This window comes from Ranitomeya imitator, chromosome 3, assembly GCF_032444005.1.
Source record: "Ranitomeya imitator isolate aRanImi1 chromosome 3, aRanImi1.pri, whole genome shotgun sequence".
Lineage (NCBI taxonomy): Eukaryota > Metazoa > Chordata > Amphibia > Anura > Dendrobatidae > Ranitomeya > Ranitomeya imitator.
The window spans coordinates 824,362,709-824,378,467 of record NC_091284.1 but is presented as its reverse complement, the minus strand read 5'-3'; the positions used below and the strand labels follow the sequence as shown (position 1 = coordinate 824,378,467).

At 43.4% G+C, this 15,759-nt stretch overlaps 1 protein-coding gene across 3 annotated transcripts in view; it reads left to right on the top strand.

Annotated features, from left to right (window-relative positions):
• The window catches only part of LOC138671321 (glycerophosphodiester phosphodiesterase domain-containing protein 5-like), a 223,757-nt gene that overhangs the window by 147,692 nt on the left and 60,306 nt on the right, over positions 1-15,759 (top strand). For all 3 annotated transcript variants that reach the window (XM_069759409.1, XM_069759408.1, XM_069759410.1), the window contains exon 3: positions 9,167-9,270. In XM_069759409.1, the coding sequence (XP_069615510.1) occupies positions 9,167-9,270 (104 nt within the window). The remainder of the gene's footprint in view (positions 1-9,166; positions 9,271-15,759) is intronic.

The window sequence follows — 15,759 nt, the reverse complement described above, 5'->3', positions numbered from 1 at the left end:
TCATGTATCTCTGTATACAGGGAGCGCCCCCTAGTGGTGGCTACAGACAGCATCTTATCATGTATCTCTGTATACAGGGAGCTCCCCCTAGTGGTGGCTGCAGACAGGATCTTATCATGTATCTCTGTATACAGGGAGCTCCCCCTAGTGGTGGCTGCAGACAGGATGTTATCATGTATCTGTATACAGGGAGCTCCCCCTAGTGGTGACTGCAGACAGGATCTTATCATGTATCTCCGTATACAGGGAGCTCCCCCTAGTGGTGGCTGCACACAGGATCTTATCATGTATCTCTGTAGACAGGGAGCTCTCCCTAGTGGTTGCTGCAGACAGAATCTTATCATGTATCTCTGTATACAGGGAGCTCCCCCTAGTGGTGGCTGCACACAGGATCTTATCATGTATCTCTGTATACAGGGAGCGCCCCCTAGTGGTGGCTACAGACATGATCTTATCATGTATCTCTGTATACAGGGAGCTCCCCCTAGTGGTGGCTGCAGACAGGATGTTATCATGTATCTGTATACAGGTAGCTCCCCCTATATCTTATCATGTATCTGTGTATACAGGGAGCTCCCCCTAGTGGTGACTGCAGACAGGATCTTATCATGTATCTCTGTATACAGGGAGCTCCCCCTAGTGGTGGCTGCAGACAGGATCTTATCATGTATCTCTGTATAGAGGGAGCTCCCCCTAGTGGTGGCTGCAGACAGAATCTTATCATGTATCTCTGTATACAGGTAGCTCCCCCTAGTGGTGACTACAGACAGGATCTTATCATGTATTTCTGTATACAGGGAGCTCCCCCTAGTGGTGGCTGCAGACAGAGTCCTATAATGTATCTCTGTATACAGGGAGCTCCCCCAAATGGTGGCTGCAGACAGGATCTTATCATGTATCTCTGTATACAGGGAGCTCCCCCTAGTGGTGGCTGCAGACAGGATCTTATCATGTATCTCTGTATACAGGGAGCTCCCCCTAGTGGTGGCTGCAGACAGGATCTTATCATGTATCTCTGTATACAGGTAGCTCCCCCTAGTGGTGGCTGCACACAGGATCTTATCATGTATCTCTGTAGACAGGGAGCTCTCCCTAGTGGTTGCTGCAGACAAAATCTTATCATGTATCTCTGTATACAGGGGGCTCCCCCTAGTGGTGGCTGCAGACAGAATCTTATCATGTATCTCTGTATACAGGGAGCTCCCCCTAGTGGTGGCTGCAGACAGGATCTTATCATGTATCTCTGTATACAGGGAGCTCCCCCTAGTGGTGGCTGCAGACAGGATGTTATCATGTATCTCTGTATACAGGTAGCTCCCCCTAGTGGTGGCTGCACACAGGATCTTATCATGTATCTCTGTAGACAGGGAGCTCTCCCTAGTGGTTGCTGCAGACAGAATCTTATCATGTATCTCTGTATACAGGGGGCTCCCCCTAGTGGTGGCTGCAGACAGAATCTTATCATGTATCTCTGTATACAGGGAGCTCCCCCTAGTGGTGGCTGCAGACAGGATCTTATCATGTATCTCTGTATACAGGGAGCTCCCCCTAGTGGTGGCTGCAGACAGGATCTTATCATGTATCTCTGTATACAGGGAGCTCCCCCTAGTGGTGGCTGCAGACAGGATCTTATCATGTATCTCTGTATACAGGGAGCTCCCCCTAGTGGTGGCTGCAGACAGAATCTTATCATGTATCTCTGTATACAGGGAGCTCCCCCTAGTGGTGGCTGCAGACAGGATCTTATCATGTATCTCTGTATACAGGGAGCTCCCCCTAGTGGTGGCTGCAGACAGGATGTTATCATGTAGCTCTGTATACAGGTAGCTCCCCCTAGTGGTGGCTGCACACAGGATCTTATCATGTATCTCTGTAGACAGGGAGCTCTCCCTAGTGGTTGGTGCAGACAGAATCTTATCATGTATCTCTGTATACAGGGGGCTCCCCCTAGTGGTGGCTGCAGACAGAATCTTATCATGTATCTCTGTATACAGGGAGCTCCCCCTAGTGGTGGCTGCAGACAGGATCTTATCATGTATCTCTGTATACAGGGAGCTCCCCCTAGTGGTGGCTGCAGACAGGATCTTATCATGTATCGCTGTATACAGGGAGCTCCCCCTAGTGGTAGCTGCAGAAAGTATCTTATCATGTATCTCTGTATACAGGGAGCTCCCCCTAGTGGTGGCTACAGACAGGATCTTATCATTTATCTCTGTATACAGGGAGCTCCCCCTAGTGGTGGCTGCAGACAGGATCTTATCATGTATCTCTGTATACAGGGAGCTCCCCCTAGTGGTGGCTGCAGACAGGATGTTATCATGTATCTGTATACAGGTAGCTCCCCCTAGTGGTGGCTGCACACAGGATCTTATCATGTATCTGTGTATACAGGGAGCTCCCCCTAGTGGTGGCTACAGACAGGATCTTATCATGTATCTCTGTATACAGGGAGCTCCCCCTAGTGGTGGCTGCAGACAGGATCTTATCATGTATCTCTGTATACAGGGAGCTCCCCCTAGTGGTGGCTGCACACAGGATCTTATCATGTATCTGTGTATACAGGGAGCTCCCCCTAGTGGTGGCTACAGACAGGATCTTATCATGTATCTCTGTATACAGGGAGCTCCCCCTAGTGGTGGCTGCAGACAGGATCTTATCATGTATCTCTGTATACAGGGAGCTCCCCCTAGTGGTGGCTGCAGACAGGATGTTATCATGTATCTGTATTCAGGTAGCTCCCCCTAGTGGTGACTGCAGACAGGATCTTATCATGTATCTCTGTAGACAGGGAGCTCCTCCTAGTGGTGACTGCAGACAGGATCTTATCATGTATCTCTGTATACAGGGAGCTCCCCCTAGTGGTTGCTGCAGACAGAATCTTATCATGTATGTCTGTATACAGGGAGCTCCCCCTAGTGGTGGCTGCAGACAGGATCTTATCATGTATCTCTGTATACAGGGAGCTCCCCCTAGTGGTGGCTGCAGACATGATGTTATCATGTATCTCTGTATACAGGGAGCGCCCCCTAGTGGTGGCTACAGACAGGATCTTATCATGTATCTCTGTATACAGCGAGCTCCCCCTAGTGGTGGCTGCAGACAGGATCTTATCATGTTTCTGTATACAGGTAGCTCCCCCTAGTGGTGGCTGCACACAGGATCTTATCATGTATCTGTGTATACAGGGAGCTCCCCCTAGTGGTGGCTGCACACAGGATCTTATCATGTATCTGTGTATACAGGGAGCTCCCCCTAGTGGTGACTGCAGATAGAATCTTATCATGTATCTCTGTATACAGGGAGCTCCCCCTAGTGGTGGCTGCAGACAGAATCTTATCATGTATCTCTGTATACAGGGAGCTCCCCCTAGTGGTGGCTGAAGACAGGATCTTATGTATGTCTGTATACAGGGAGCTCCCCCTAGTGGTGACTGCAGACAGGATCTTATCATGTATCTCTGTATACAGGGAGCTCCCCCTAGTGGTGGCTGCAGACAGTATCTTATCATGTATCTCTGTATACAGGGAGCTCCCCCTAGTGGTGGCTGCAGACAGGATCTTATCATGTATCTCTGTATACAGGGAGCGCCCCCTAGTGGTGGCTACAGACAGGATCTTATCATGTATCTCTGTATACAGGGAGCTCCCCCTAGTGGTGGCTGCAGACAGGATCTTATCATGTATCTCTGTATACAGGGAGCTCCCCCTAGTGGTGGCTGCAGACAGAATGTTATCATGTATCTCTGTATACAGGTAGCTCCCCATAGTGGTGGCTGCACACAGGATCTTATCATGTATCTGTGTATACAGGGAGCTCCCCCTAGTGGTGACTGCAGACAGGATCTTATCATGTATCTCTGTAGACAGGGAGCTCTCCCTAGTGGTTGCTGCAGACAGAATCTTATCATGTATCTCTGTATACAGGGAGCTCCCCCTAGTGGTGGCTGCAGACAGAATCTTATCATGTATCTCTGTATACAGGGAGCTCCCCCTAGTGGTGGCTGCAGACAGAATCTTATCATGTATCTATGTAGACAGGGAGCTCCCCCTAGTGGTGGCTGCAGACAGGATCTTATCATGTATCTCTGTATACAGGGAGCTCCCCCTAGTGGTGACTGCAGACAGGATCTTATCATGTATCTCTGTATACAGGAAGCTCCCTCTAGTGGTGGCCGCAGACAGGATCTTATCATGTATCTCTGTATACAGGGAGCTCCCCCTAGTGGTGGCTGAAGACAGGATCTTATCATGTATCTCTCTATACAGGGAGCTCCCCCTAGTGGTGACTGCAGACAGGATCTTATCATGTATCTCTGTATACAGGGAGCTCCCCCTAGTGGTGGCTGCAGACAGGATCTTATCATGTATCTCTGTATACAGGGAGCTCCCCCTAGTGGTGACTGCAGACAGGATCTTATCATGTATCTCTCTATACAGGGAGCTCCCCCTATTGGTGGCTGCAGACAGGATCTTATCATGTATCTCTGTATACAGGGAGCTCCCCCGAGTGGTGACTGCAGACAGGATCTTATCATGTATCTCTGTGTACAGGGAGCTCCCCCTAGTGGTGGCTGCAGACAGAATCTTATCATGTATCTCTGTATACAGGGAGCTCCCCCTAGTGGTGACTGCAGACAGAATCTTATCATGTATCTCTCTATACAGGGAGATCCCCCTAGTGGTGACTGCAGACAGAATCTTATCATGTATCTCTGTATACAGGGAGCTCCCCCTAGTGGTGGCTGCAGACAGGATCTTATCATGTATCTCTGTATACAGGGAGCTCCTCCTAGTGGTGACTGCAGAAAGGATCTTATCATGTATCTCTGTATACAGGGAGCTCCCCCTAGTGGTGACTTCAGACAGAATCTTATCATGTATCTCTGTATACCGGGAGCTCCCCCTAGTGGTGACTGCAGACAGGATCTTATCATGCATCTCTGTATACAGGGAGCTCCCCCTAATGGTGGCTGCAGACAGGATCTTATCATGTATCTCTGTATACAGGGAGCTCCCCCTAGTGGTGGCTGCAGACATGATGTTATCATGTATCTCTGTATACAGGGAGCGCCCCCTAGTGGTGGCTACAGACAGGATCTTATCATGTATCTCTGTATACAGCGAGCTCCCCCTAGTGGTGGCTGCAGACAGGATCTTATCATGTATCTGTATACAGGTAGCTCCCCCTAGTGGTGGCTGCACACAGGATCTTATCATGTATCTGTGTATACAGGGAGCTCCCCCTAGTGGTGACTGCAGACAGGATCTTATCATGTATCTCTGTATACAGGGAGCTCCCCCTAGTGGTGGCTGCAGACAGAATCTTATCATGTATCTCTGTATACAGGGAGCTCCCCCTAGTGGTGGCTGAAGACAGGATCTTATGTATGTCTGTATACAGGGAGCTCCCCCTAGTGGTGACTGCAGACAGGATCTTATCATGTATCTCTGTATACAGGGAGCTCCCCCTAGTGGTGGCTGCAGACAGGATCTTATCATGTATCTGTATACAGGTAGCTCCCCCTAGTGGTGGCTGCACACAGGATCTTATCATGTATCTGTGTATACAAGGAGCTCCCCCTAGTGGTGACTGCAGACAGGATCTTATCATGTATCTCTGTATACAGGGAGCTCCCCCTAGTGGTGGCTGCAGACAGAATCTTATCATGTATCTCTGTATACAGGGAGCTCCCCCTAGTGGTGGCTGAAGACAGGATCTTATGTATGTCTGTATACAGGGAGCTCCCCCTAGTGGTGACTGCAGACAGGATCTTATCATGTATCTCTGTATACAGGGAGCTCCCCCTAGTGGTGGCTGCAGACAGTATCTTATCATGTATCTCTGTATACAGGGAGCTCCCCCTAGTGGTGGCTGCAGACAGGATCTTATCATGTATCTCTGTATACAGGGAGCGCCCCCTAGTGGTGGCTACAGACAGGATCTTATCATGTATCTCTGTATACAGGGAGCTCCCCCTAGTGGTGGCTGCAGACAGGATCTTATCATGTATCTCTGTATACAGGGAGCTCCCCCTAGTGGTGGCTGCAGACAGGATGTTATCATGTATCTCTGTATACAGGTAGCTCCCCATAGTGGTGGCTGCACACAGGATCTTATCATGTATCTGTGTATACAGGGGGCTCCCCCTAGTGGTGACTGCAGACAGGATCTTATCATGTATCTCTGTAGACAGGGAGCTCTCCCTAGTGGTTGCTGCAGACAGAATCTTATCATGTATCTCTGTATACAGGGAGCTCCCCCTAGTGGTGGCTGCAGACAGAATCTTATCATGTATCTCTGTATACAGGGAGCTCCCCCTAGTGGTGGCTGCAGACAGAATCTTATCATGTATCTATGTAGACAGGGAGCTCCCCCTAGTGGTGGCTGCAGACAGGATCTTATGTATCTCTTTATACAGGGAGCCCCCCTAGTGGTGGCTGCAGACAGGATCTTATCATGTATCTATGTAGACAGGGAGCTCCCCCTAGTGGTGACTGCAGACAGGATCTTATGTATCTCTGTATACAGGGAGCTCCCCCTAGTGGTGGCTGCAGACAGGATCTTATCATGTATCTATGTAGACAGGGAGCTCCCCCTAGTGGTGACTGCAGACAGGATCTTATGTATCTCTGTATACCGGGAGCTCCCCCTAGTGGTGGCTGTAGACAGGATCTTATCATGTATCTATGTAGACAGGGAGCTCCCCCTAGTGGTGACTGCAGACAGGATCTTATGTATCTCTGTATACCGGGAGCTCCCCCTAGTGGTGGCTGCAGACAGGATCTTATCATGTATCTCTGTATACAGGAAGCTCCCTCTAGTGGTGGCCGCAGACAGGATCTTATCATGTATCTCTGTATACAGGGAGCTCCCCCTAGTGGTGGCTGAAGACAGGATCTTATCATGTATCTCTCTATACAGGGAGCTCCCCCTAGTGGTGACTGCAGACAGGATCTTATCATGTATCTCTGTATACAGGGAGCTCCCCCTAGTGGTGGCTGCAGACAGGATCTTATCATGTATCTCTGTATACAGGGAGCTCCCCCTAGTGGTGACTGCAGACAGGATCTTATCATGTATCTCTCTATACAGGGAGCTCCCCCTATTGGTGGCTGCAGACAGGATCTTATCATGTATCTCTGTATACAGGGAGCTCCCCCGAGTGGTGACTGCAGACAGGATCTTATCATGTATCTCTGTGTACAGGGAGCTCCCCCTAGTGGTGGCTGCAGACAGGATCTTATCATGTATCTCTGTATACAGGGAGCTCCCCCTAGTGGTGACTGCAGACAGAATCTTATCATGTATCTCTGTATACAGGGAGCTCCCCCTAGTGGTGACTGCAGACAGAATCTTATCATGTATCTCTCTATACAGGGAGCTCCCCCTAGTGGTGACTGCAGACAGAATCTTATCATGTATCTCTGTATACCGGGAGCTCCCCTTAGTGGTGGCTGCAGACAGGATCTTATCATGTATCTCTGTATACAGGGAGCTCCTCCTAGTGGTGACTGCAGAAAGGATCTTATCATGTATCTCTGTATACAGGGAGCTCCCCCTAGTGGTGACTGCAGACAGAATCTTATCATGTATCTCTGTATACCGGGAGCTCCCCCTAGTGGTGACTGCAGACAGGATCTTATCATGCATCTCTGTATACAGAGAGCTCCCCCTAGTGGTGACTGCAGAAAGGATCTTATCATGTATCTCTGTATACAGGGAGCTCCCCCTAGTGGTGACTGCAGACAGGATCTTATCATGCATCTCTGTATACAGAGAGCTCCCCCTAGTGGTGACTGCAGAAAGGATCTTATCATGTATCTCTGTATACAGGGAGCTCCCCCTAGTGGTGACTGCAGACAGGATCTTATCATGCATCTCTGTATACAGAGAGCTCCCCCTAGTGGTGACTGCAGACAGGATCTTATCATGTATCTCTGTATACCGGGAGCTCCCCCTAGTGGTGACTGCAGACAGGATCTTATCATGTATCTCTGTGTACAGGGAGCTCCCCCTAGTGGTGGCTGCAGACAGGATCTTATCATGTATCTCTGTATACAGGGAGCTCCCCCTAGTGGTGGCTGCAGACAGGATCTTATCATGTATCTCTGTATACAGAGAGCTCCTCCTAGTGGTGGCTGCAGACAGGATCTTATCATGTATCTCTGTGTACAGGGAGCTCCCCCTAGTGGTGACTGCAGACAGGATCTTATCATGTATCTCTGTATACAGGGAGCTCCCCCTAGTGGTGACTGCAGACAGGATCTTATCATGTATCTCTGTATACAGGGAGCTCCCCCTCGTGGTGACTGCAGAAAGGATCTTATCATGCATCTCTGTATACAGGGAGCTCCCCCTAGTGGTGGCTGCAGACAGGATCTTATCATGTATCTCTGTATACAGGGAGCTCCCCCTAGTGGTGACTACAGACAGGATCTTATCATGTATCTCTGTATACCGGGAGCTCCCCCTAGAGGTGGGCTCCATAGCACCTTCTTATTGGTCTGTCTAGCTTGAAGTTTATCTGTATGTACAAACTTATTGATTGCAGCCTCAGGTATGAATATTTGCTGGAGAAGTGGTTCAAAGACCTTTCTCTAACCGATAACCAAGAGTTCCCCTTTAACTTCTGTACCGTGTGTATGTGAAGGTCGGGGTGTAAGTTCGGTTATTTTCCACGGACAGCCTTGGCTTCTTATCTTTAATGAAGTCCTGGCCAAAAAAAAGATGGATATCTCCGAGCACAGGACAGAGACAGAATGTTAAATCCTAAAATATTTCACATTCCGGCTGTCAGAATAATGACCCTGAAATGATTAACCCTCTGAAGGCTCCACTATGTGCAGCTACTGGATGATTATGATATGGATGAAATTTGATTTCTTAAAAATCTTAAATCCAAAAACGTTGCCAATTTTTTCTCTTTTCTTTTCCGTAATCCTCAACCTGCAGAAAGATTCACTTCAGTGTATCAGAGTAATTGTCACGAGGTCTTCAGCTGTAAACAATCAGGCAAAATGGAGAAAAATGTAAATGCAAAGTGTATTAGAAAGATGTAGAAGTTTTCATTTAAATAAAACTGGAAATGTCCATTACATGTAATGATCAGTCATATATTGTACTCATCTGCCATCATCCTCATCCTTACTCCTCTCTTTATCCACAGTGGGAGCTTTTATGGTTTATGATCCTCACATTCACCTTCTTCCTCACTCTCACATGGTTCTACTTCTGGTGGGAAGTTCACAACGACTACAATGAGTTTAATTGGTGAGTATCTGTCAGATTCCCTCCATAGAGAAAGGCGTCATAGGACATGTACATAGGGGCAGTATTATAGTAGTTATATTCTTGTACATAGGAGCAGTATTATAGTAGTTATATTCTTGTACATAGGGGGCAGTATTATAGTAGTTATATTCTTGTACATAGGGGCAGTATTATAGTAGTTATATTCTTGTACATGGGGGCAGTATTATAGTAGTTATATTCTTGTACATAGGAGCAGTATTATAGTAGTTATATTCTTGTACATAGGAGCAGTATTATAGTAGTTATATTTTTGTACCTAGTACATAGTATTATAGTAGTGATATTCTTGTATATAAGAGCAGTATTATAGTAGTTATATTCTTGCACATAGGGGGCAGTATTATAGTAGTTATATTCTTGTACATAGGGACAGTATTATAGTAGTTATATTCTTGTACATAGGAGCAGTATTATAGTAGTTATATTCTTGTATATAGGGGCAGTATTATAGTAGTTATATTCTTGTACATAGGGGCAGTATTATAGTAGTTATATTCTTGTACATAGGAGCAGTATTATAGTAGTTATATTCTTGTACATAGGAGCAGTATTATAGTAGTTATATTCTTGTACATAGGGGGCAGTATTATAGTAGTTATATTCTTGTACATATGAGCAGTATTATAGTAGTTATATTCTTGTACATAGGGGGCAGTATTATAGTAGTTCTATTCTTGTACATAGGAGCAGTATTATAGTAGTTATATTCTTGTACATGGGGGCAGTATTATAGTAGTTATATTCTTGTATATAGGGGCAGTATTATAGTAGTTATATTCTTGTACATAGGAGCAGTATTATAGTAGTTATATTCTAGTACATAGGGGCAGTATTATAGTAGTTATATTCTTGTACATAGGGGCAGTATTATAGTAGTTATATTCTTGTACATAGGAGCAGTATTATAGTAGTTATATTTTTGTACATAGTATTATAGTAGTGATATTCTTGTATATAAGAGCAGTATTATAGTAGTTATATTCTTGCACATAGGGGGCAGTATTATAGTAGTTATATTCTTGTACATAGGGGCAGTATTATAGTAGTTATATTCTTGTACATATGAGCAGTATTATAGTAGTTATATTCTTGTATATAGGGGCAGTATTATAGTAGTTATATTCTTGTACATAGGGGCAGTATTATAGTAGTTATATTCTTGTACATAGGAGCAGTATTTTAGTAGTTATATTCTTGTACATAGGAGCAGTATTATAGTAGTTATATTCTTGTACATAGGGGGCAGTATTATAGTAGTTATATTCTTGTACATAGGGGCAGTATTATAGTAGTTATATTCTTGTACATAGGAGCAGTATAATAGTAGTTATATTCTTGAACATAGGGGCAGTATTATAGTAGTTATATTCTTGTACATGGGGGCAGTATTATAGTAGTTATATTCTTGTACATGGGGGCAGTATTATAGTAGTTATATTCTTGTACATAGGGGCAGTATTATAGTAGTTATATTCTTGTACATGGGGGCAGTATTATAGTAGTTATATTCTTGTACATAGGAACAGTATTATAGTAGTTATATTCTTGTACATGGGAGCAGTATTATAGTAGTGATATTCTTGTATATAAGAGCAGTATTATAGTAGTTATATTCTTGCACATGGGGGGCAGTATTATAGTAGTTATATTCTTGTACATAGGAGCAGTATTATAGTAGTTATATTCTTGTACATAGGGGGCAGTATTATAGTAGTTATATTCTTGTACATAGGGGCAGTATTATAGTAGTTATATTCTTGTACATAGGAGCAGTATATTAGTAGTTATATTCTTGAACATAGGGGCAGTATTATAGTAGTTATATTCTTGTACATGGGGGCAGTATTATAGTAGTTATATTCTTGTACATGGGGGCAGTATTGTAGTAGTTATATTCTTGTACATAGGGGGCAGTATTATAGTAGTTATATTCTTGTACATAGGGGCAGTATTATAGTAGTTATATTCTTGTACATGGGGGCAGTATTATAGTAGTTATATTCTAGTACATAGGGGCAGTATTATAGTAGTTATATTCTTGTACATAGGAGCAGTATTATAGTAGTTATATTCTTGTACATAGGAGCAGTATTATAGTAGTTATATTCTTGTACATAGGAGCAGTATTATAATAATTATATTCTTGTACATAGGGGCAGTATTATAGTAGTTATATTCTTGTACATAGGAGCAGTATTATAGTAGTTATATTCTTGTACATGGGGGCAGTATTATAGTAGTTATATTCTTGTATATAGGGGCAGTATTATAGTAGTTATATTCTTGTACATAGGAGCAGTATTATAGTAGTTATATTCTAGTACATAGGGGCAGTATTATAGTAGTTATATTCTTGTACATAGGGGCAGTATTATAGTAGTTATATTCTTGTTCATAGGGAGCAGTATTATAATAATTATATTCTTGTACATGGGGGGCAGTATTACAGTAGTTATATTCTTGTACATAGGAGCAGTATTATAGTAGTTATATTTTTGTACCTAGTACATAGTATTATAGTAGTGATATTCTTGTATATAAGAGCAGTATTATAGTAGTTATATTCTTGCACATAGGGGGCAGTATTATAGTAGTTATATTCTGTACATAGGAGCAGTATTATAGTAGTTATATTCTTGTACATAGGGGCAGTATTATAGTAGTTACTGTATATTCTTGTACATAGGAGCAGTATTATAGTAGTTATATTCTTGTATATAGGGGCAGTATTATAGTAATTATGTTTGGGAGAGTTTGCAAAAAAAATTCTCACTGCAATCGGTAGCAATCCCGAAAAGGATTGTAAGCATTTCGAGAGACCAGGATGGATGAACACCGTACTAATCACTTGATAAAAAGGAAAAAAGAAATGTATATGAAATGGAAAGAGGGGGCATATTTAAAGAAGAATATAATGTTGTCTGCTGGGAATGCAGGACAAGAGTTAGAGTAGCTAAAGCCAGTAATGAAGTGAGGCTTGCAACGGAGACCAAAAGCAGCAAAAAAAGGATTTTGGGGGTTTGCCAAACGCGATGGAAAAGTAAAAGATGGTATAGGATTTTTACAGGATGAAAAAGGTGGAGTGGTCAAAAATGATTTTGAGTAGAGTGGAAAAATTCCTGTTTTGCGTGTATGTTCACTAAGAAAGCAAATGTAACATCAACTGATTTTCACGGTGCCATCGAAGGAATAAAAGAATCCACACTATCCATAAATATGAGAGATGGTGAGGGAACTTAGATAATTTACATTTCTTGGTCCAGGTGAATTACGGTATATTCTAGGATACTGAAAGAGTTAGCAGAGGAAATTGTAGAACCACTTACCAGAATCTTTGAAAATTGTCGGAGAGCAGGAGAAGTTCCAGAAGATAAGATTGGAGAAGGGCAAATGTTGTTCCTATCTTCAAAAAAGTAAAGAAGATGGAGCCTGGAAATTACAGGCCAGTGAGCCTTACTTCTATACCAGTAAAGATATTTGCGCAAATTATTAAACAGCCTGTATGTAAGTAATTAGATAAGAATACAGTTAACCAGAGCCAGCATTGGTTTGTAGCAAACAAGTCTTGCCAGACTAATCTAATTTTCTTCTATGACAGAATCACTGACTGGATGGATCAGGGAAATGCGGTAGATATAGTATTTCTCGACTTCAGCAAAGCACATTTGATAAAGTATCTCATACTATCATTATTGAATAAATGATTAAATATAGGATTGACAAGGCTACAGTTAGGTGGATTCATAACTGGCTCAGGGATTGTACTCGGGGTGATAAATGGTTTCACATCCAGTTGGAGGACTGTTTCAAGTGGGATACCGTAAGGCTCTGTCCTGGCTCCAGTGTTATTCAACATTTCTATAAATGGTCTAGATAAGGGAACTGAAGGTGAACTAATAAAATTTACAGACAATGCAAAGGTAGGAGGGATAACGACCACTAGAGAAGACAATTCAGAAGAATCTAGAGAAGCTTGAACAATGGGCAGCGACTAATAGAACGGTATCTAACTGGAAGAAATGCAAGATTCCTCTTCTGGGTAAGAAAAACAAAAATTATATCTACAGAATGGGAAGTATAGAACTAAGCAACAGCACGTGTGAAAAAGTGGTATTCTAATAGATCACAGACTGCACATGAGTCCACGGTGTGATGCAGCAGCAAAAAAAAGTCAAACATAGTTCTAGGATGTATTAAGAGGCATAGAGTCTAGATCACGTGAAGTAATTATCCACCTCTACTCCTCCTTGGTCAGGCCTCATCTGGAATACTGTGTCCAGTTCTGCCCACCACATTTAAAAAAAAAAAAGACTTTGAAAAACTGGAGCAAGTTCAGAGAAGAGCTACCGGGATGGTCAGCGGACTGCAAAGTATGTCCTACGAGGAACGGTTAAAGGATCTGGGTATGTTTAGCTTGCAAAAAAGAAGGCTAAGAGCAGACTTAATAGCTGTCTACAAATATCTGAAGGGCTGTCACAGTGTAGAGGGATCATCATTATTCTAATTTGCACATGGAAACACGAGAAGCAATGGAATAAAACTGAAAGATAGAAGATACAGATTAGATATTAGAAAAACCTTTGTGACAGTGAGGGTGATCAGTGAGTGGAACAGGCGGCCACGAGAGGTGGTGAGTTCTCCTTCAATGGAAGTCTTCAAACAGATGCTGGACAGACATCTGTCTGGGATGATTTAGTGAATCCTGCATTGAGCAGGGGTTGGACGCTGTGAGGTCCATTCCGACTCTAACTTTCCAGGATTCTTGTACACAGGTTTTAGTATTACAGTTGGAGTGAATATTTTGGGCTCAGTTTATCAGATCGGCTGCTGACTTTATAAGTGCGATGATTTAGTGGTTTCCTGTTATTGGCGTTTAGTCTCTGGAGATGGATTGAGCTGTGATGTCGGTGTTGTGCCTCTCGCCTTGTAGCAGTGATGAAGATGGATGAGTTGCTGAATATTAAGGCCGGGTGTAACATCAGCATTTTTGTAGCGTGACGAACGTGCTGGGGGAGTTATGAGATGTCAGGACATTGCTATACCGCCAGATACATGGAGTGGGTCAAAGACATGATGGAATTCTCTCAAGAAATAATAGTTTGTCTGTCTCATGTTGATTGTCATCAACAAAGACCATTTTTATTTTAAACTAGCTGAAGAGCCCGGCGTTGCCTGGGCATAGTAAATATCTGTGGTTAGTTATAGCACCTCACTTCTCTTATTTTCCCAGCATGCCTCTCATTTTCCCAATCACATCTTTCATTTTCCCCCTCACATCTCTCATTTTCTCCCTCACACCTCTCATTTTCTCCCTCACTCCTCTCATTCCCCCTAACACTTGTCATTTCGACCTCACATTTTCCGATCACACCACTATTTTCCCTCACTCCTCTCATTTTGCACTCACACCTTTTCATTTTCACCTCACACCTCTCATTTTCACCTCAGTATATACATGTTTGTCATCTCCCCTGTATATAGTATATACCTGCTGTCATCTCCCCTGTATATAGTATATACCTGTATGTCATCTCCCCTATATATAGTATATACCTGTATGTCATCTCCTCCTATATATAGTATATACCTGTATGTCTTCTCCTTCTATATATAGTATATACCTGTATGTCATCTCCTCCTGTATATAGTATATACCTGTAGGTCATCTGCTCCTGTTTATAGTATATACCTGTGTGTCATCTCCTCCTGTATATAGTATATACCTGTAGGTCATCTGCTCCTGTATATAGTATATACCTATATGTCATCTCCTCCTGTATATAGTATATATCTGTGTCATCTCCTCCTGTATATAGTATATATCTGTGTCATCTCCTCCTGTATATAGTATATACCTGTGTGCCATCTCTCCTGTATATAGTGTATACTTGTGTGTCATCTCCTCCTGTATTAGGCCACATTCACACGTTATTTGGTCAGTATTTTTACATCAGTATTTGTAAGCTAAATTGGCAGCCTGATAAATCCCCAGCCAACAGGAAGCCCTCCCCCCTGGCAGTATATATTAGCTCACACATACACATAATAGACAGGTCATGTGACTGACAGCTGTTGTATTTCCTATATGGTACATTTATTGCTCTTGTAGTTTGTCTGCTTATTAATCAGATTTTTATTTTTGAAGGATAATACCAAACTTGTGTGTGTTTTAGGGCGAGTTTCGTTTGTCAAGTTGTGTGTGTTGAGTTGTGTGTGGCGACATGCAAGTAGCGACTTTTGTGAGATGAGTTTTGTGTGGCAACATGCGTGTAGCAACTTTTTGTGTGTCGAGTTGCATGTGACAGGTTAGTGTAGCAAGTTGTGTGCAGCAAGTTTTGCGCATGGCGAGTTTTGCGCGTGGTGAGTTTTATGTGTAGTACCTTTTGAGTATGTGCAAGTTTTGTGTGAGGCAACTTTTGCATGTGTTGCAACTTTTGTGCATGTGGC